Source organism: Dromiciops gliroides, chromosome 4, assembly GCF_019393635.1.
Source record: "Dromiciops gliroides isolate mDroGli1 chromosome 4, mDroGli1.pri, whole genome shotgun sequence".
Lineage (NCBI taxonomy): Eukaryota > Metazoa > Chordata > Mammalia > Microbiotheria > Microbiotheriidae > Dromiciops > Dromiciops gliroides.
The window spans coordinates 58,587,280-58,609,062 of record NC_057864.1 but is presented as its reverse complement, the minus strand read 5'-3'; the positions used below and the strand labels follow the sequence as shown (position 1 = coordinate 58,609,062).

General features: G+C 42.1%; 1 protein-coding gene across 2 annotated transcripts in view; it reads right to left on the bottom strand.

Moving 5' to 3' along the window:
• Positions 1-1,598: 1,598 nt before the first annotated feature.
• STYXL2 (serine/threonine/tyrosine interacting like 2) overlaps positions 1,599-21,783 on the bottom strand; it is a 32,604-nt gene continuing 12,419 nt past the window's right edge. For both annotated transcript variants that reach the window (XM_043999533.1, XM_043999534.1), the window contains exons 3-6: positions 16,479-16,573; positions 12,153-12,384; positions 9,994-10,211; positions 1,599-4,806 (exon numbers count right to left, since the gene is read on the bottom strand). In XM_043999533.1, the coding sequence (XP_043855468.1) occupies positions 1,970-4,806; positions 9,994-10,211; positions 12,153-12,384; positions 16,479-16,573 (3,382 nt within the window). In that variant the 3' untranslated portion in view covers positions 1,599-1,969. The remainder of the gene's footprint in view (positions 4,807-9,993; positions 10,212-12,152; positions 12,385-16,478; positions 16,574-21,783) is intronic.

Here is a 21,783-nt window from a genome sequence, read left to right as displayed (position 1 = left end):
TGTGTGTACCACTTAGCAAGTCACCTAATCCCTCTCAGCCTCAGTTTCCTTATCTGCAAAATGGGGTGAGTAATAGAACCTACCTCAGAGTTTTTGTGAGATCAAATGAGATGCTTTGAAAACCTTACCAGTCATTGAAATCTACTTATTGTGATTCTCTGATCATCAGTTTATCTTTAAATGGTGATACTACCGATACTCGTACTGCCAACAAGCACTTAGAATTTTGCCTGGCACAAACATTAGTTTACTGATTGTGGTGGGAAAAGCACCTTGTAAACCATAAAGTGGGTTCCCAGGTGAGCTATTATTGTTGTTATTACTGATGACAACAACAACAACAACAACAACAGGTATTTGTCCACACATATGTTCTTCTTGGTTCTGAGACCTGAAGGTCAGAGCTGGGCTTCAGGTATGCAAGGTACCAACTGCTTTGTCTCAGCTCTGCTGTAGGCCTACATTAATAGAAACAGCTGTGTTATTCCAACATGCAGAGTTTCTCCTGGAGGAAGTAAGGATTATTTCATGCCCTGAAGGATTTAAAATCTTCAGTCCCAGACATTTTGTCTAAAAGGGATTTGGGTATTCTTGATAAACGTCCTGCTACAGAATCACAGGGACAAAAATTCCCTTAGCTCTTTTTATGGATTTAAAAGGTTTTTCTTTGCTGCTGTGTCCTAAATTAACACCCTTTTCCTTTTGGCTCCTGCCTTCCAGTTGAACTCAGAATTCTGAGTCCCATGTGTATCCTTTTCTTCTGAATACTAGGGGGTATCAGACAGAGCACTGGATCTGGACTCAGGAACAGCTGCGTTTAACTTCTGTATTGGATACTTATTAGCTGGGTGAGCCTAGGCAAGTCAATGAACCTCCATCTCTCTTTTTCCTCATCTGTAAAATGGTGATAAAGGCAACTAGGTGGTGCAGTGGATAGAGTACTGGGCTTAGAGTCAAATCTGGCCTCAGACACTTACTAGCTGCATGACCCTGGGCAAGTCACTTCCCTATTTGCCTCAGTTTCCTCATCTGTAAAATGAGCTGCAGAAGGAAATAGCAAACCACTCCAATATCTTTGCCAAGAAAACCCTAAACGGGGTCATGAAGGAGTCGGACATGACTGAAATGACCAAACAGCAACAAAAAATGGGAATCATGATAGTACCTACCTGCCAGGATTGCTGTAAGAATTAAACGAGATATTTGTATAGCACTTTGCGAACCTTAAAGTGCTAAATAAATGCTATCATCATCACCATGATCACCCTATATGGACTAGACTCCTTTGGGTCTCTCCTTTACGCTCTACCTTAGGTTGTTCTTCTAAAGATGCATAATGGTCTCCTGTACTACCTACTCTTATCTCCTTGCCAATACTTTATAACATTGGCTCTCTCTTTCTCTCTCTCTGAAAAGGTCTTCCTATATTGTATGGCCCAATCTTGGTACTCGATGGTGACATGATGGTGGTGTTTGGGCTACAGGGTGCAACAGGGTGAGACTATTGCGAAACTCAATTTATGCCAATTAAGAAGTTTTACCCTAATATTCAACAAAAGGTTAAAAATAAATGCAAGGTGAGAGAAGGTTTTGGCAGAGCCCATGTTTAATGAAAAGTCACTACATTAAATAAAACGCAACCAGAATTCACTGCTACCCTGACTAAGTGGCCTGCCACAGAAGACTTGGCACTCTCTCTAAAACTCTATAGAGCTACATATGCTGGGTACTGGTTCACAGCCACACTGATTGTAAGCATGTCTTCCCACAAAACAGCAGGTACTGCAGGAAGTTTAGCACGCTGGCCTTCAGATGTTCATTCCCAAATACCTGAGCTCAGAGACTTAGAGGATTAGGCTGTGGGAAACGGGCCTCTGTCCAATAGTCAGATGTGTGCCTTGGGACTCTCCTAGAAGTCATCTGTCTTCTTCCTGCTTAAGTCACGTCAGCAAACTTTGTCCTGCCCTCCTTACTCTTCCCGTCTTCTCTGTAGCTTAGTTTTGGTTTCTTCTTGCCGGCGTCTCCAGGCAGCGATGATGGCTTCATCGTCCGTCTCTTCCTCATCCTCTCTGTCGGTGCTTCTCCGATATTGAGACCTTCGCCCTGATGCAAATCTTCCTTCTTCAGAGTTTGCCGTTCTTTCTCTCTCCCCTTCCTCATCAGACCTCATGAAACTCTGGGTGAATTTCCTCTTGGCTCCAAATTCAGAAAAGTCCGATTTGGATGACTCTTCGACATCTTCCCAGTCGTGGCTTCTGGACCAGCTCCGTCTTAGGGGTTCGGGGGACTCTTCTCCCTGGGAAGGTTCTGGGCTCCTTTGGAAGAAGTATGGCTCAGGGCTTTCTTCCCTAGACCTGGAAGTCTCCCTGAATTTTGACCTGGAGAACTTGTATGTCTCCCTATCCTCTCTAGTGGAGGAAGAAGAGAATCTAGAGGTACTCCTCACAGAGTTGCCATCTGACTGTTGATGTGATGAGCTGTCTCGCTCCTCTGACCGGGACTTGGAAATCCTGTAACTGGAAGCTTCTGACTCCACCTCCCGGAGAGTGCTTGACCTGGAGTACTTCTCCCCAGAGCTCCTAGACCAGTTCCTTTGGGGAGGAACCTCTCCTTCTGTCTTGAGACCACTGAGCCACCTATTAATACTTCTGTCCATTTCTAAGTTGGCCACATTGGCACTTCCACGATGATCAGAGACAGCCAAGGAGGAGGAAGAGGAGATGGTTGTCTCGGGCTTCTGTGACTCACTGCGGGAAGAATATCTAAAGCTCCCTATGGCACTGTCAGTGTCTTCTTCCCCAGCACCCTCCTCCTCCTCCTCTTCTTCCTTTGCCTTCTTCTTCTTGAACAGCTGGCTTCGTTTGTTGTCTGAGGCAAGTTTCTCCATTTTGTACTCGGACATCTTCTCTCTTATCCCACTTTGCATCTCCTTTTCCTTCTGTCTGAGCTCCTTCAGGTTAACGTCATCTGCAAAGAGGCTGTAGAAAAGCTTACTTGTTCCTTTCTCCTTTCCCCTGACTCCTTCAGTTCTTGAGCTAATCGCACTGCAGGACAACACAGACTGGGAATCAGCATTGGGCCTGTCGTGGGCACGAGTCAGCAAGGAGGTACCTAAGGATTGGGCACTCTGCCCACTGAGGCAGGAGATCTGATCATCTCCCAGGCCATTGCCTAAGGGAGTGGGCTTCATGCTTGCAGTAGAAGGAGGTCGAGACAGCAACAGCATCTCATTTTGTTTTTGAGCAAGTGTCTCAGTGACCACGTTGGCGATCCAGTTCTGAATGCTGGCCACAGAGATGGTATTTCCAGGTCCCACCGGCAGGTTGGGCAAAGGTATGGTAGGCATGGAGCCTGAGATATTGGTTGGAGCCTGAGACAAGTGGGACCTGTTGCTTTGTGCGCTCAGCATAGAGCCTGAATCTCCATCAGCACTGGCTGATGCCACAGAAGGCCAGAAAGCGGACAGGGGAATGCTTTTGCTGGTGGCTGTACTCTCAGCATCCCAACTATCCATGGACTGGCTTTCCTCCAGGGTCTGCCTGGTCCGTTCTAGCAGCTCCAGCCTCCTTTGTTTCTTCTTGGCCAAAACTGAGTCTTCCCCTTTACTGAGTTCCACCACCTCATCCTTGTTTTCATTGCCTACCACCTTCTTCTGGTGTTTTAGCTTCCAGGCCTGGTAGGCTGTCAGGTTGACATCTGAGAGGTTCTTCTTCTCCCCCTCTGTGGTCTCTTCACCTTGTTCACTACTGCCCTCTCTTGCTTCTGAATCCCTCTTGTGAAATCCAAACTGGATTCTCTTTATCTTCCACCGTTCTAGGGCAGTCAGCTTGTCTTTGTTCCTTTTGCAGAAGTTATAGAAAGAACTGGCATCCGAGGCCATGCTTTCTTCATCATCCTCCCTCTGTCTCCTCCCTGTCTCTGAATCGGACTCAGCTTCCTCCTTAGTGCTCCTAGAGTGATATCTTTGAGATGCTTCCTTCTCAATCTCCAGCAACCTTTGGTTCCACATGTCCCAAGTGCTCTCTGAGGACACTGAATCAGAATGCTTTCTCTGTGTCTGCCTACGACTGCTGAGCTCCAACTGCTTCTTCAGGACCCGGATATCACGGCTTATGGTACTCTCCGAGGTGCTACTTTCACTGAATGTGCGCCTCCTGCGTCTCCCCAAGAGGGAGTCTCTGTCCACCTCTTCTTCTTCGTCTTCCTCTTTCTCCCTAGACCACCTATGGGACCTTTCTGTTTGGTACTTCTCATTTCGGCTTTGCCACTCCTGAATGACCCTTTCTAGGTCCTCCTCACACTCTTCCCCTCCTTCTTGATCCAAGGGTGTTTGTGATTGGCCATTCCTATCCTGAGTGAAGCCTTGCTTCTTCCTCCAGTCCTTGTACAGCTTCTTCTCCTCTTCATCATCAATGAGGGTGACAGGCTTGGACATCCTCCGAGAGCTCCTCACAGAAGAACCACTCAGGGTGCTGGTGGTGTCCTCCTCTTCTTCCACTACAATTGAGTGAACTCTGGCCCCAAACACACTTCCTGTTTCTCCTTCGCCTGCCAGTGCAGAGCCTCTGCCTACTTCATCCTCATAATCCTCTCCCTCCCTTCCATAGTCCTGATCTCGTTCCTCCATTAACTTCTCATTCAGCTCCCTCAGTTGCTTAAGGAAACCATCATTGGGGTAGATGGGGCGTTTCTTCCTCACGGTCATCAGGGCTTCTAGGATGGTCATATGGTGGAAGATCATCAGGTAAGCAACAACTAGCACAGCTGACCGACTGATACCCATTTCACTGCTGACCAGGATTTTCCCTGAAAATAAAAAAAATGTTTAGCCTGGTTTTGCCAATGGGAAGAGAAAGTGATTCCTCAGAGAGATGTGATTTTGTCAGCCTCTCCTTTTTTTAAAACTACTTTGTAGATAGCACAAATGATTAAATGAATAAAAAAACCAAAATGAATTACACAAGATTCCCTTTTTGATGAACAAAAGTTGATCAGTGAAAGATATTACTAGTTTATCATTTCTTGTTTTGAGTCATTATATTGACATTCTAGGCTCAACTGAGGTACTATCTCCTTTGTGCAAGATTTCATGGTATTCTTAGTTGTGAGTGCTTTCTTCCTCCTCAAAATGTCCTATATTTATTTATCTATGTAAGTGTTATACTGTCCTCAATAGAATGTATGCTTTTTGAGGGCAGAGACTTTTTTATTTAGTCTTTCTCCCCAGCAACCAGCCTGTAGCACTTAATAAATGATTATTGAATGGAACTGGGCAGAAGGAAATAGTAAACATAAATACTCTAATGGATCTGTTATTTCTTTGATTTGAAAGTTTCTCTTATTGAGACAGATCAAAATTTATCCATACCTGACCTTTCTGTGCTATTCGTGTTTATGTTTTCCCATGAGTTTGCCACGGGGGGACCAAAGTCTAGTCTAATACATGGCACATTGTTATTGCTGTTGTCATTTTTTTCAGTTGTGTCTGATTCTTCAAGGTGCTATTTGGGGTTTTCTTGGCAGAGATACTGGAGTGGTTTATTGTTTCCTTCTCCAGCTCATTTTACAGATGAGAAAACTGAGGCAAAGGGTGAAGTGACCTCCTCAGGGTCATACAGCTGGTGTGTATAGCCACATGGCACATAAGTACCTAACAAATATTTGTTGAATTCAGTGAATTACATATGAATTAGCAAAAAGCTCTGATGCCACCTTCTCTTTTCCTTGAAGTAGGCTGTGCATGCCACAACACTCATGGCTTTCCATGGAGCCAAGGTGATCTCCCTGTGCACCACCAAAAGCAGGCATGTATGGGAATAGTCCAGATTTTTTCCCCTATGACTTTTAGGTTGAGACAAGTTCAAAAGCAGGGAAGTTTACTTATTCACAAAACTCATACTCTGTTATAAGCCATTTCTAAGGGTTTCATATTCTATTCGATGTTCTTCCCCAACTCAGGTTGGAGGTGGTAAAGGCCTGAATTAGGACAGTGGCCATGTGGGACCTATGGGAAAGATGGTGTACAGAGAGATTGGTAACTGATTGGATATAGAGATGGGAATGAAGGTGGGGGTAGGGCAGGGTTGGTAGTAAAGAAGAGGAAAGAGTCTCAGATGATGCAGAAGTTATAAATCTAAGTGACCGAAAGGATGGATGACAAAGCAGAATTGGAGGGAGGTGGGCTTAGGAGGGAAGTTCAATTTGGGTCAAGTTGAGTTTGAGGTGCCAGAGGGAGGAACAGGTGGAGCTGTCCAACAGGAAGTTGGCAATGGAAGACTGGAGTTCAGGGTAGAGACAGGCTGAGCAAAGAGATTCAGAAGTCATTTTGGGAGAGGTGACCTGATGCAATGTAACAACTGCAATAATAATGAGGATTATTTTACTCCATTAGATTGTGAACTCGTTGAGAGCAATGACTGTCTTTTGCCTTTTCTTTTTATCCTCAGCTTTTAGCACAGTGCTTAATAAATGCTTGTCGACTGACTACTTCTAAGCTTCAGGGATCTGTGATTTTATCACTGTGAGTTTTTCCTCTGTCCATGCAAGTCACAAACTCTCCATAACAGATGATCTCTGGGAGTTGCTGTGGTAACAAACTCATCACTGCAGCCTGTCTAGTTATCACCCTCTCCAAACTTGGCTAAGACAATTCTTGAACAGCAGATGTACAACTCATTGACAAATTCCTACTGGAAACTTCCCTGGTTTGGTCACAGTTGTGAGAGCTGATGTGCCATTGGCATGGTATTTGAGATGAAAGGGTCACCTCTTTGCTACAATAAGGCAGGAGTAGGACAATAATAATTATAACTGCATAATAACAACATTTCTCTCACAGGGCTATTGTGAGGCAACTAGATGGCATAGGAGATAAAACATTAGATCTGGGATTAGGGAAGCTTGAGTTCAAATCCTACCTTAGATACTTACTGGGTGTGTGGAACTGTAACTTAACTTTTTCTAGGCTCATTTCCTCATTTATAAAATTGAGATACTAATAGCACCTATCTCCCAGAGTTGTTGTGAGCATAAAATGAGATATATTTGTAAAGCATTTTGCAAACACTTAAGTGCTATATAAATGTTAGCTGTTATTTTGATCACAATGAAGAGAACTGGTAAGAATGAATGGAGTTGGGGCAGCTAGGTGGCGTAGTGGATAGAGCACCGGCCCTGGATTCAGGAGTACCTGAGTTCAAATCTGGCCTCAGACATTTAACATTTACTAGCTGTGTGACCCTGGGCAAGTCGCTTAACCCCAATTGCCTCACTAAAAGAAAAAAAGAATGAATGGAGTTGATTCTGCTGGTAAGAATGCAATATGACATTGGACAGATCATCTTCCCAACTTTGGATCATGGTACCTCAAGTGTAAATGAAGGGGCTGAAATTAGAAATACATTGCAAGATTCCTCAGGCAGTTACTTGGTATAGTAGATAGAGCACTCAGCTAGGAGTCAGGAAGACCTGAGTTCAAATCCAACATAAGATACTTACAAGCTATATGACCCAAGGCAAGTCACTTAATCTCAGTTTCCTCATCTATAAGATGGAGATCATAATAGCACCTATCACATAGAATTGTTGTGAGGATCAAATGAAATAATATTTGTAAAGCACTTAGCACAGTGTTGGGTATTTAGTAGGTTCCTAATAAGTGCTTATTCCTTTCCCCTTTCCCCTTCCCTTTGCCCTTCAAGTTGATATTCCAAGAATCTGTGATTCTAAATTAGTCATGCTTGGGAGTCTCCTAATACCATGTGAACAAGGTGCTGGCTTTTGAATGGGAAGGGGGTAATTTACTGAATGAATCCTCTGACGTTGAGTTACTATACCTGCCAAAAAGTGACCAGTGTACTCCCTCCCAAGGGAAGGGTCAGGCCTGATGTGTACATGACTGATTCCTGCACAGGCAGGAATACTTGGTAATATAAGTAATATGAGCATCACATTATAATCCCCAAGGAGTGGGTCCAACCATTGATGAAAATATCCATAACCTCTGATTCAGTGATCGCACTGCTAAGAAGACACATCAAGGTCAAATATAGTAAAGGTTCCTTATACACTGAAATGCATTATATAATGGCCCTGTTTTAATTAGAAAAGGACTGGAAATAAAGCAGCTGCTTATTAAGTAGAGAAGGGTTAAACCAAATGTGGTACACGAAGGCCACAGAATGTTACCATTCAACAGGAAATGACAAATACAAAGAATTCTGAGAGTTGTGAGAAAATATAAGATCTGATACAAAGTGAAGTAAGAATCATGAAAGCAACACAATGAAAACACTAATGCCAACAGAGAGTAAAAAAAGAAAAAAATCAGCTATGTAAAAATCATAAACTTTACCCCGAAGAAAAGAGAAAAATGCACCCCTCTCCCTTCTTTGAAAAGATGAGACATTATGGATCTGGGAAATGTAGGAAGAAAGGAAGAAGGGAGGGAAGAAAGGAAGGGAGGGAGAAAGGAGAGAGGGAAAGATGGAAGGAAGGAAAGAAGGAAGGAAGGGAGGAAGTGATGAAGGAAGGGAGAGGAGGGAGAGATGAAGGAAGGAAGGATAGAAAGAAGAAGGGAGGAAGGGTAGGAGGGAAAGAGGAAAGGAGAAAAGGAAGAAAGGAAGGAAGGAGGAAAGGGGAGGAAGGAAGGAGGGAGGAAAGGAAGGAAAGAAAAAGGGAAGGAAGGAAGGAGGGAGGAAAGGTGGGAAGAAAGGAAGGAAGGAAAGAAACAAGCATGTATTAAATGCCTACTAAATGCACTTTACAAATCTCTCATTTGATCATCATAACAATCCTGGGAGGTAGGTGCTATAATTATCCTCATTTTATAGCTGAGGACATTGAGGCAGACCGAGGTTAAATGACTTACCCAGAAACACACAGTCAGGAAATGTTTGAACTCAAATTTTCCTGACACTAGGCCCAAAACTTCTCTACATAAAATCAGAATTGGTTGATGTGTTGATTAGTTTTGCTGAGCTGCTTCTCTCTCTGCCTCTCTGTCTCTGTCTCTGTCTTTCTCTCTCTCTCTCTCTCTCTCCTTTTCCTTCCTTTCTTTTTATTCTTTGTTACAAAGGATGGCTTTCCAGGGAGAGGAAAGGTAGAAGGAAAAATTTAGAAAGAAGGAATATGTCAGGTTAAAATATAGCAACATTTTTTAAAGATCATATGACTCCCAACTTGCTTCTTCATGTGCTTTAACACCTGTGTCTCATGCAGGTTACAAACACCTTTCTCTCCTCATTTTCCTTCCTTTGTTCCTTCTTTTCCCCTTATTAATCCCTCACCTCTTACTCATTGCAGCTGGGAGAACTTCACGCACCCTTTGTCATCCACCTTTCTTTCCCACCAATACTGCCCAAGCATTGAGCTATGGAAACATCTATTCCCATTAACTCCCACCACTATCTTTTGGGATTTGGCCGTTGCTGCCATATAAGAAGTGCAACAAAGAATAAGAAACAGAATGAACTTCTTGCACCTCAAAGTGTCATGACAGTCACACTCACTTCCACATTAGTCAAAGGAAATAAATAGTTTTTGCTACCTGGAAAAAGGGAGAGAGAAAAAGACCTAAAGAAAGTCATTTTTGTTCCCATTAGAAGGTCCTATACCTTGCTTGTTGTCCATGACAGACTGTTTTTTTCCTCAGGAATCCTTGCATTGACTGAAGTCACTCAGCCTTTGGCCTTTGCCTTATAAACAAGAACAAAGCATGCTGGGAAATGACCGCCCACAAGTGCCCCTCTCTTTTATCAGGACTTGAGTTCTTCCCAAAGAACTTAAGTCATGGCAAATGGTGAAGGAAGAGTTAGGGAGTGGTGTGAATGAGTAATCAAGAGACAGACAGAGAGTGTAATCTTGAGACCTTAGTCTAATGCAAACCATGGTGGCCATCCAAGAGGCTTAAAAGTTCTCCTTTGCTAGGATTTCTTCTCCTTATGGATTTCTGGATTCCCAGACCACTTGAGCCCAACCCTGAGCCCATCTCACCTCTGTAGGTCAGCAGAGCTTCATCAAGGAATTCCGCAGCCTTCCGGAAATGCTGGGATATGTCTACCTCAGGGAAATCATCCACCTCTACACCCAGGTACTGAATCTCCAGGCCATTGTAGAACTCTGGTCCAGTGTAAACACCTGTGCCATGAGCCGCATTGAGGATGTGAGTGACCCCTAACCTCTTCAGTCGCCCCTTATTCACAGCCACACTCCTGAGGGGAAATAGGGAAAAGGTATTTTTTTTTTGGTCAGGGTCAGAGTAAGGAAAAAATCCAAGCGCATGTCCAGAAGAAGCCCTTGTCCTTGGGGGTCATTGCTAGGGAGGTGTCTCCCTTCCTTGGCATGTGGAGGTAAAGGTTCTACAACCTTCTGTTTTCATTATAAGGCCTGGACATGGGGGCAGCTAGGTGGCGCAGGGGATAAGGCACCGGCCCTGGATTCAGGAGGACTTGAGTTCAAATCCAGCCTCAGACACTTGACACTTACTAGCTGTGTGACCCTGGGCAAGCCACTTAATCCTCATTGCCCCACAAAAAAAAGCCTGGACACAATGTTTGTTAGAATCCAATCATGTGGAGCCATTGAGAGAAGCTGGGAGTGAGTTGTTGACTGAAGGAGTGGGAAGAGAGGAGAGGGAAAACAAAGTACCAATGGAAAGAAATCTTTGAAGTGGGCAAAAAGAATGGGTTTTTACTCTTGGCTTGAGGCAGACTGAGGACAGGAGCTTATAAAGAGCCAAGAACAGCTGTTGTTATTATTGCATGCTATCTATATGAGGGAAGTCCTACCAAACTGGAAGGCTGCAAGTCTGCTGTCTAAAAGACCAGCCCATCCAGGTTCAAAGAGGTTTATTACTAGGTTGGTTGAACAGTGATGCATTTTTCATCTACAGCAACTCTCAAAGACCTTCAAGGATGTCTCAAAGACAGCTACCATGTTTGTTACTAATTGAGAGGTGTCAGTGCCTCCCCAAGTGGAGGCAGAGGCAGTACCCACAGTAGTGAAATGATGAATCCTTGAAGTATATTATTAATCCTACTAATAACAATCAAAAGAATCCCACTGGTGCACAGCTTTACATCCTGTGAAGTAGTTTTACATACATCACCAACCTTATGAGGTAGATGGCCAGGTACTGTATTATATCATCTCTAATTTTCAGAGAAACACTAACATGAATGCATTGATACAATTAAACCTATAGTATCCTTTGTAAGTATAGTAGAGATGCAGAGGAATAGGAGGACATAGGTAATTTTTTTTTTGAGGCAATTGGGGTTAAGTGACTTGCCCAAGGTCACACAGCTAGTAAGTGTTAAGTGTCTGGGGCCGGATTTGAACCCAGGTCCTCCTGAATCCAGGGCCGGTGCTCTATCCACTGCGCCACCTAGCTGCCCCGACATAGGTAATTTTTGACAGATGGTGGGAGAGAAGCTGGGGGAAGGACAATGCCAGGAACATTCTAGAGCATCATGTGCTATAGGGAGAATGGGACTTATTGTTGCCTGTTGTTTAATCTTTTCAGTTGTGTCTGACTTTTTGTGACTCCTTTTGGAGTTTTCTTGGCAGGAATACTGGAGTAGTATGCCATTTTCTTCTTCAGTTAATTTGGAGATGAGGAAATGGAGGCAAACAGGGTTAAATGACTTGCCCAGGGTCACACAGCTAGTAAGTGTCTGGGACCTGATTAGAACTATGGAAGATGAGTCTTCCTGACTTCAAGACCGGCACTCTATGCAATGTCACTTAGTTGTCACCTGAGGATGGATGCTATAGCTAGGGGCTTAGGATAGGAGGGCACTGGATACTTGGGAAAGAATGAAGTATGACAAACATAGGAGACAGAATTTATATGAGGTCCAAACTAGCTTTGAAAGAGACTGTGACGGGGTAGGTAGGTGGCACAGTGGATAAAGCACTGGCCTTGGATTCAGGACATGAGTTCAAATCTGGCCTCAGACACTTGACACTTACTAGCTGTGTGACCCTGGGCAAGTCACTTAACCCTCATTGACCCGCCCCCCCCCCCCCAAAAAATGACTATGAGAATGTCCAGCCTTATTCAGGAATATCGAATGATCCTGTGAGAAGTGGCCACCATATCATGTTAGCAAGAGTCCCTGTCTGTGACAAGGCAACAGAAATAGACTCACTTTTCTGCAATGAAGACATTGGGCCAGACTTCATCCACCTCATTCCAGGGAGCCTCCTGGCGGTCCTGAACCAAAGCTCGCTGAAGGTCCATGACACAGGGCGTGTTATACAGGCTGGTGTCATCAATCTTCTCTTTGACTCTGTTATACAGGTCCTCCACCAGCAGCTGCTCTGCTGACTCCAGCATCCCAGGGCACATGGCATCCGTCTTAACTTCTCTTGGTTTGAGTTCTGCCAGGAACAGACAGCATTACCAAAGGTTTATGTCTCTGCCTTCCCCCCAGCATCCTCCTCATTCTGGCAATGCCTCTGTCCCTAGGGTTTTGCCCCCTCAAGTGGTGAATTTTTCCATTTAGAAAGTACCCACACAGCCCTTCTCACTTCAAACCCATCTCTGCTCTATTTCTCTGTCATTCCTCCTCTGTTGTACTTTTTTTTTTACCCTCCCACATTCCCTCCTCCTCCAGCTTATTAGCTTTAAGCTGTTAGCATAGTGCCTGGCCACATAGTAAATGCTTAATAAATACTTTATCAATCTTTTTTATATTTTGTGCTATCATCATCCTTTTCCATAAGGTTATCCTATCAGTTTGGCCTGTTTTGGAATAGACTAGGCAATGTTCCATTGACTTGCCCAGATTTTGTGCACTTGGCATGTTTTGAGGCATTTTCAGAGGTTGTCTATTCCTCCTACAGAGATGTGAAGGTGGTCTTGTGTCCAGGTCAGTGCCCTGCACCTATGAGTGCCCATTAGGGTTATCAGATTGATAGATCTGGTGCATATGGTATTTTTCTAAGGCAATTGAAAAAATATCTTGTGGTATCCTTGTGGACAAAATGGATAAATGTGGGTTGGAAGACATTATACTGTAATTAGTTGGCCATCCACAAGTACAAAGTATTGACCTGGGTACTTGCAGTTAAGACCACTTTTAGTCAATAATAAAGGAGGAGATAGCCACTTAAAACTCCTAAAATCATATTCAGAATTTTATCCTTTTTTCTCCCCACTTCCTGCTTCCCACCCACCCCCATCCTCTCACCAGCTGCTGATGCCTAAAAGTCTACTTCCCAGTATTTTAATTTAATTGTTAAAATTATAACAAAAAATTATTAAGTGCTTACTATGTGTCAGGAGCTATGCCAAATACTTCATAGGATAAATATTATTCTATTTGATCCTCACAACTCTGGAATGTAGGGGTTCTTAGCACCCACATTTTATATTTGAAGGAACTGAGGCAGATCAAGATCAAGATTGAGTGACTTGTCCAGAGTTGCAAAGCTATTAAGTGTCTGAGGCTGGATTTAAATTCAGATCTCTCTGACTCTAAGACCTGGGCAATCTCCACTGTCCCACCTAGCTGCCTAGTTTCCTTCCTTTGTTTAAAGCTTGGATTCTCTTTTAAAATTCAAATCATAGTGATATCAATTTAATTCAAGAAGCATTTAATGAGTTCCTTCCTTCCTACCTACACAGTTTTGGGTGCTAGGCATACTATGACAAAAACAAAACAATCCTTTCCCTCAAGGAGATTATATTCTCCTGGGGAGAAACAACATGGCTGTGTAAGGGGAAAATCGTTCATCAAAATTAGCATTTTCTAGTCAACCATTATGATTTAGGTCTCAGAACCTCCCAAATACATAGTTATTTTGTCAAGCTCTATAAACTATCCCATTGATAGTTTAATTAGTATAGGACAAAATTTGTTAATTTAAGGACTATTGCCATTTATATATGCCAATGTAGCATGGCCCAACCATGAGCAATGACTATGTCTCCAAGTATTTAAATAATTTATTTTTGTGAATGAATGAAAAAAAATAGCAAGCATTTGTTGTAAGCCAGGAACAAAGCAAACTGTAACTATATCTCCATAAGTTTGGGGCGTGCTTTAATAGATTGACACCCAAATATTTTATGCATTTTGTAGTTATTTTGAATTAGACTTCCCTTTCTATTTCCCTTGGGCTGTTTCCCATTTTAATCAATGACTGAAATAGATTGCATACATGACATGTTTATTAAATTTGCAGATGACTATTAGAGCTGTTAGAGACAGTTAACAAACTAGAAGACAGACTTTGAATCCAAAAAGCCCCATTAAATAGGAAAAAAAAATATAAAATCCTATACTTGGTTCCAAAAAAAAATCACTTTTAATGTGCTGGGTAGATGGGGGAAACATAATCTGTTCAGTTAGGCTGACATTAATTACCACCATAGATACGGAAATAACTTCAAATATCATCCCTGGACCTTCCGTTAATAATCTTTGAGGGTTCCTGAAAAATCCAGGGTTCTATCTACTGTGCCATCCAGAAAGGCCTCCTGGAGAAGGTGGCACTTGACCTGATTCTTAATAGTAGCAAGGGATTCTAAGAGCTGCATGTTGGGAGGCAAAGCACTCTAGGCATAGGGGTCAGACAGCGCAAGGCTTGGAGGTGGGGGTTGTAGTATCACGTACAAGAAACAACAAATAGGTCTGTATGGCTGAATTGTAAAATGTGTGGATGGCAGTAGAGTGTAAGAAGATTGGAAAGGCCCTCTAGATGGGGAATTAATGAACTCAAGATGTATTTGTAGGCAAGGATAAACTGGGAATTTATTTTTGCCTGATTATTCATATTTATTAGAAGAGCTTTGTTTTTCTTCTTTTCTTTTCCAGTGGGGGAATGATTGGAAGGGAGATGTATTAAATGTTCATGATTGAAAAAAGATTTTTAAAAGATTGGAAAAGTAGGAAGGGGGCAGCTTGCTAAGAGCATTAAATTCTTTTTTTTTTTTTTGCTGGGCAATGAGGGTTAAGTGACTTGCCCAGGGTCACACAGCTAGTAAGTGTCAAGTGTCTGAGGCCGGATTCGAACTCAGGTACTCCTGAATCCAGGGCCGTTGCTTTATCCACTGCACCACCTAGCCTCCCCCTAGAGCATTAAATTCTAAACATAGAACTTTATATTTGATCTAGGAGATACTAGGAGTTATTGAAGTTAGAGTTTACTGACTAAGGGATGGCATATTCAGACCCATACTTTACAAAAATCACTTTGGTATCTGAGCATGGGATGGATTGGAGCAAGGAGGCTAATTAGAAGACTTTTGCAAATAACCCAAGTGACAGAGCATGAGGGCCTTAACTAGGGTAGTGGTTGCTCTAGTGGAAAGGAGACATATACAAGAAATATTGTTTATATGGAAATTGCAAGTTTGGCATCTGACTGGAGATGATGAGTGAGGGAAAGAGGAGTTGAAGATAACACCAAGATCATGAGTTAGGGTGACTGGGAAGATGGGGGTGCCTTTAACTGTGATAAGGAAATTTAGAAGAGGGATAAATTTGTGGGGAATGGAGAGAATGAGTTCTGTGTTGGGTATGTTTGAAATGTCTCTGGGAAGTCCAGTTCAAAAAGTCTAATAGCAGTTGGTGATATAGTATTAGACTACAGGAATGGATAAATAGATCTGGGAAATACCTGCAGAGAGATGATAATAGAACTCATAGGAACTGATGAGATCATAAAGTGAACATGTATAACAAATATCAGTTGGAGAAACTGGAGATATTCTTTAGATAAGAAAGTAAAACCCTTGGTCAGTGAGCAGGGATCACAATAGCCATTTTTGGGGGGTAGCTAGGTGGCGCTGTGGATAAAGTACTGGCCCTGGATTCAGGAAGACCTGAGTTCAAATCTGACCTCAGACACTTGACACTTACTAGCTGTGTGACCCTGGGCAAGTAACTTAACTCTCATTTCCCCACAAAAACAAACAAACAAACAAATACCACCTACAAACAAACACAATATCCACTTTCAAATATCTACAAGGTTGCCATGTGGAAGATGACTCATCCTGGGCCTCAGAGGCCAAGTGTAGGACCGAGGAGTATAAGTTACAGTATGGCATATTTCCAGTCAATTTGAGGAAAGTCCTGGCCATGATTAGAAATAGAATGTGCCACCTCAGGAAGGTTTTCAAGCAGAGGGTGGATGAAAATGGTAGGAAGGGGGAGTCATAGAGAGGAGAATTGATGCTTCAAATTCAGGTTTGGTTTGGACTAGATGATCCGACTTCTGAGGTCTCTTCCCAACTTTAAAATTCTATGTGCTTAAAATGTGATCCTTGGGGCAGCTAGGTGGCGCAGTGGATACAGCACCGGCCCTGGAGTCAGGAGGACCTGAGTTCAAATCCGACTTCAGACACTTAAGTGACTGGGCAAGTCACTTAACCCCAATTGCCTCATCAAAAAAAAAAAATGTGAGCCTCTCCAGGAACCTTCAATCTTCTTCACCTCCTTCTACCTAAGTTCTGATTTCATTACCTTCATTGATGATCTGCTTGGCAGCAACAGCTGATGACAGGTGAATGGGATCCATGAAAATACTCTCTGTTTCAGCATCTGAAACCATGGAGTACCTAGGGGTGGAGGACATTTGTGTTAGGCATAGTGAATGCAAGCATCTCAAGGGCAGGAATTGTCATTTATTCATTTTTGTCTCCCTAGCATAGTGATTTGTACACAATAAACCCTTAGTAAAGTGTTGGTTGAATTGAATTGATAAGAATCTTACCTAAAGGATATTAAAACTCAGTATTGATGGGGTCCTGTGATTATAACATTTGTCTGATTATCAACAGAAATCTTAGCAATTTCTTCATTTTTGATAATGATCCTCTTACTTTAGGCTTCATTTTGTTTTTTAATTATACATTGCAAATATATGGGCATGAGTGCCTGCTCTAAGTTTGTTTAAAATATTGAGAGAATTTAAATTAAAATTTTGAACCGAAAGATATAAACATAAGCTGTGTAGTAATCCATAACCAATTTTGCCATACATATAATTTCAAAATGAATGTGTAGAGATGACCTTAGAGTCAAGTCAGTAAAAGGCCTGGGTCCAAGGACTACCCCTGACACATATCAGCTGAGTAACCCTGAACAAGTGACAAAAACTCTCAGTGCCTCTGGGCAATTCCCTAAGCCTAGAAGTTGTACAACAGCTGCTGATCTTCATTGTTAAAGGAGTTTCCTCAGTAGAAATTTCATTAAATCCATGAAATCAGATGTTTGGTTTCCCCCCTCCCCCCCCACAAACCCTAACTGGTCAATATCAGACTTGTGTTTGGGAAGTTAGTACTTTGATGAGTTGGCTTATGTTGAGAAGTAGGTACAGAACATTTTGCTCCTTACCTGTAGGTCCTGATAAAAGCTGAGATTGGCTTACTGACATTACCCAGTTTCAAGCTTCAGTTATAAATTACCAATGTACCAGGAGTCATCTACCATTTGGAGGGAGACAAACCCAGTAACAAAACAATTGTTCTATAGCAGGATGGGTTTATTAGATCTAGTAAAAAGGGCATTGGGGAAAGAAGAAAAGAGATACCTTAGGTGTGAATAATGTGCAGTAGGACAAAAACCCCTTAACTTTCAAATAGAATAAGAGCTCATGATAAGGTATGAGGAAAAGTAAGAAAAAAGGAGAAAAAGAGACTACCCAGTTTACCCATACTGTTTATACAAAGCAAGGATGCTCAATACAAAGGAGGTACTAGAAGTTCAATTGAGATGTTATAGGGTGTAACAAAACCTGGAAGGAAGAACTGAAAGGGCTTGACCTAATCAAGAAAGATGGGCATGACAAGAGAGAATCAGGAAAGTATATACAATTATTTTTAGAACTGGGAAACAGAAGAACCAGCAGATAGAAAGGCTTGAATTTGATTTTTGGTTTTGGTTTTTTGGTTGGGCAATGAGGGTTAAGTGACTTGCCCAGGGTCACCCAGCTAGCAAGTGTCAAGTGTCTGAGGCTGGATTTGAACTCAGGTCCTCCTGACTTCAGGGCCAGTGCTCTATCCACTGCTCCACCTAGCTGCCCTCAGAAAGGCTTGAATTTGAAATAAAAGATCAAACAGGAAAGAAGACCTAGGACAGGGAAGGCTGGCCATGCTAGTTTTCACCAAGAGCAGAATATTGGTAGGGATGATTTTTGTTAAATTAAATGCCAATACTGGCATCATAGGTCCTCCTCCTTTTTTTAATGTGGACATCCCACTTATAAAAGGGACTAAAGAATGCATTTGTGTGAGAAACACTGAGGGAGGGCAGCCTAAGGGAAACAGCCTCTCAGATATAAGTGCTTTAGGAAAACCACAGACTATTTATGAGGAGATGAGTTAAAGCAAGGTCCCCAAGTCCTGGTTAAAAGTGGGGGGTGACTGCAGTATTTTATAGCTCATTTGCATACAACTGTTCTGAGGGTTTGGAAGAAGATAGCTGAGAACCTACAAATCAAAGTACTGCTTGGTGGCAAAGGAAAAATTGTATGTATGGATCAGCCCAGGCACAGGAAATTCTCTACTTCTGTTCCTCACAGCTAGGTTTTTGTAAGTATGTATTCACTTCCCTCCCCTTTCCTCCCCTCCTCTCACCTTCCCTCCCCTCCTGCTGGCATTGTTGTGTATTAGTAAGATAGTGTGATTAGGTTTATGGGGGAATTGTTATAATTTGATTATTTATACTTTTGCCTTCTTGGTTAATGTATCATGTTCAAAAGTGAATGGTGTCATTGTGACTCATTTGTATAAATAGGAAGCACACCAGAGGGGGCTCTGGAGCTACAGTAATGAGTAGTAGGAGTATGAGTAATAGACATGTCTCCCCTTTTGGTGAACCTCTCTAACATGCTTCAATGAGTGCAGGTTGGGGTGAGTGAGTCAGTCATAGGAAGAGGGACCGAAGAGAGTAAGACTGCATCTGTGCTACATGGGCAAATTACAGAACATGGTAGCACTGGGGGCTTACCTCAGACACCTATTGGAATGCAAATCACATCAGCTGGCACACTAGTAAACATAATTCTCAAAGTGCCTGGAGCTTGGCACAGTTTCTAACACAGTATAGGAACGTAATAAATTCTTGTTGATTTGACGTAGAGATTGTTGTTGTTTGTCCTTCGTTCTAGAAGGGGACCATGACATATATCATGACTCACAATGATTTGGATTTAAGTGAGGGAGGGCTGTGCAAAGTCATCAGCCTCACCCTCTCCTTCAGAGCCATCTGGATCCAGTGACAAGATATATTATCAGGATGACTGTAAATGGCCCCAGATGTTTAAGGCAATTGGAGTTAAGTGACTTGCCCAGGGTCACACAGCTAGTAAGTGTCTTAGGTGAGATTTGAACTCAGGTCCCCCCACACACAACTTCAGGGCCAGTGCTCTATCCACTGTGCCACCCAGCTGCCTGACTTAGAGAATACCAGAGGCAGCTATCTGGTTGGAAAAGTAGACAGAGTACCTACCTTACAGGGTTCTTGTGAGGATCAAGTGAGATAATGTATGTAGAGCCCTTTCTAAACTTTGAAACACTCCATAAATGTCACTTATGTTGTTATTGTTATTTATTAATCATCATTGTTATCTTGGTGCCCTTCTTAGTTTGGCACTTGCAAAAAAGGAAGTGGATAAAACCTATGAAGATGTGGAAGTCTGCTTTGAAGAAGGCAGCACCAAAATGTTCAGTAGCAGACAAAAGTCAGCAAACTACAAATAAGGATATGTAAGATAATAGATTTCAGCAGGCATAGGAAAATGCTTGAAAAGTCCCTATGGAAAAGAAAAAGGAACCAAGGAAAGGTAAAAGGTAAATTAATTAGACATTCATTTGAAATTATTTCCTTGTTTAGGTGCAATGCCCTCAGCTAGGAACTTGAGGGAGATTCAGACATCATTTATAGATTACAAAGTGCTTTCTTTACAGCAACAAGGAAAGGAAGGTAATATAAGTATTACCACCTCCATTCTATAGAATAAGAAACTGAGGTTCAAAAAGTTTAAATGACTTGCCTATCTACCTAGCACATGTGAAGTTTCTTAATTCATCTTCACATAACAGGAACTCAAGGTACTCTCCCTATCACAATTACCCTTCTGGATGGCTTCCAGCCTATTTGTGTTCTTCCAGAAATGTGGTGACAAGAACTGAACACAAAACTAGAGATGTGTCCTGACTGGGGCTCAATATAATGAAGTTATTATCTCTCCATTTCCTAGATGCTCTGCAATTCTGCATGGAGCATATGTTTATATTATTTTTCTTGTCTGTGATGATGTATGTGAATGATTCCTATTTAGTTAATTATCTGCTAAAACTCCCAGATCTTTATCAGAGAAATATCAGTGGGCCCCATTTAGTACCTATGAGGTTGACTTTTTGAAGTAAGTAGAAGAGTTTATTTTTCAAAAATTAGATGACAATTTGTCAGGTATGTGATAGAAGAGGTTTTTATTCAATTATAAGTAGGATTATGGGGCAGCTAGGTGGCACAGTGGATAGAGCACTGGCCCTGGAGTCAGGAGTACCTGAGTTCAAATCCGGTCTCAGACACTTAAAACTTAGTAGCTGTGTGACCCTGGGCAAGTCACTTAACCCCAATTGCCTCGCTAAAAAAACAAAACAAAACAAAACAAAAAATAAGTAGGATTAGATGCTTCTGAGGACACTCCAAAATTGAATACCATTTAGTCCTGTGATACTTTATTCATTCAACTATTAAAATGGCTCTATAATTTCATTGATGTGGGCATTTCCTCCACTGATACAGGTCTCAACCTGTCCATAGTCACTCATCCTCTGTGACTCTTACTCATGCCCTTTCAGAAATTCACTACAGTGGGTCCATCTAATGTGCTGGGGAATCTTCCTTACTCTCTTTCAACACAATCCATCAGTTATCCAATGATTTTGCCACATAATGAGCAGATCTTTGTGTGTGTGTGTGTGTGGGGGGGTTGCTTATACATTTTTTTTGATGACATCCTAGAGTCTGCCTCTTCATAATCTCTTGTTTGTATTGTATACCGTGTAGATGGGGCCACATGATTCCCCATTGCCCTTTGTTTCGGTGATCGTTTCACTTCTTAAACTCTGTAGTGTTCTACAATTCAGACATATAATAATATTCAAATATCTCATCTGGATCTTGAGTTCATCTCTAGAGAATCCCTCCTGAACTTGGACTCTGAATGGATTTCCTCCATGACAGTGGTGAACACCTTTGGCAAGCATATGCGTCCCTTTTCTATGTCTTTCTTGCAATTAATCCTCAGTTGATCAGTCAACAATCATTTATTAAGTGCCTACTCTGGGTCAGGCATGGTGTAACTTCTAGGTATATAAAGAAAAATGGAGGATTGTTGAAGAAAGCCCTCTCTGTTGTTTTATCCTTCAAGGAATCTTGTATAATTTTGACGTATGCCAGGAAGACACCTTGTTGGAGGGGACTCTTCAAGGCAGCCTTTTGTTCTACTAAATAAAATGCTTTTCCTCATAGGTAAGAAACAATAAGCACAGGATCTTACATTACATCTTTCAATCATATGTGTGACAGCAAGATATGGTCTATGGAATATCACTTGAGAAAGCCTGCCTTCTAATACCCTCATCAAAGGTGTCTTCAATGTATGTGCAGATTATTCTCATAAAAGTGTTATATAGTGGAGAAAGTAGGCATCCTTATAACTCTCCAGACCACAGGGCTCCCCTTTGACTATCACTTCCTCTATCTGTGCAAAATATAAGCTTCCTGAGGACAGGGTCTGTCTTTGTTTTTGTATTTG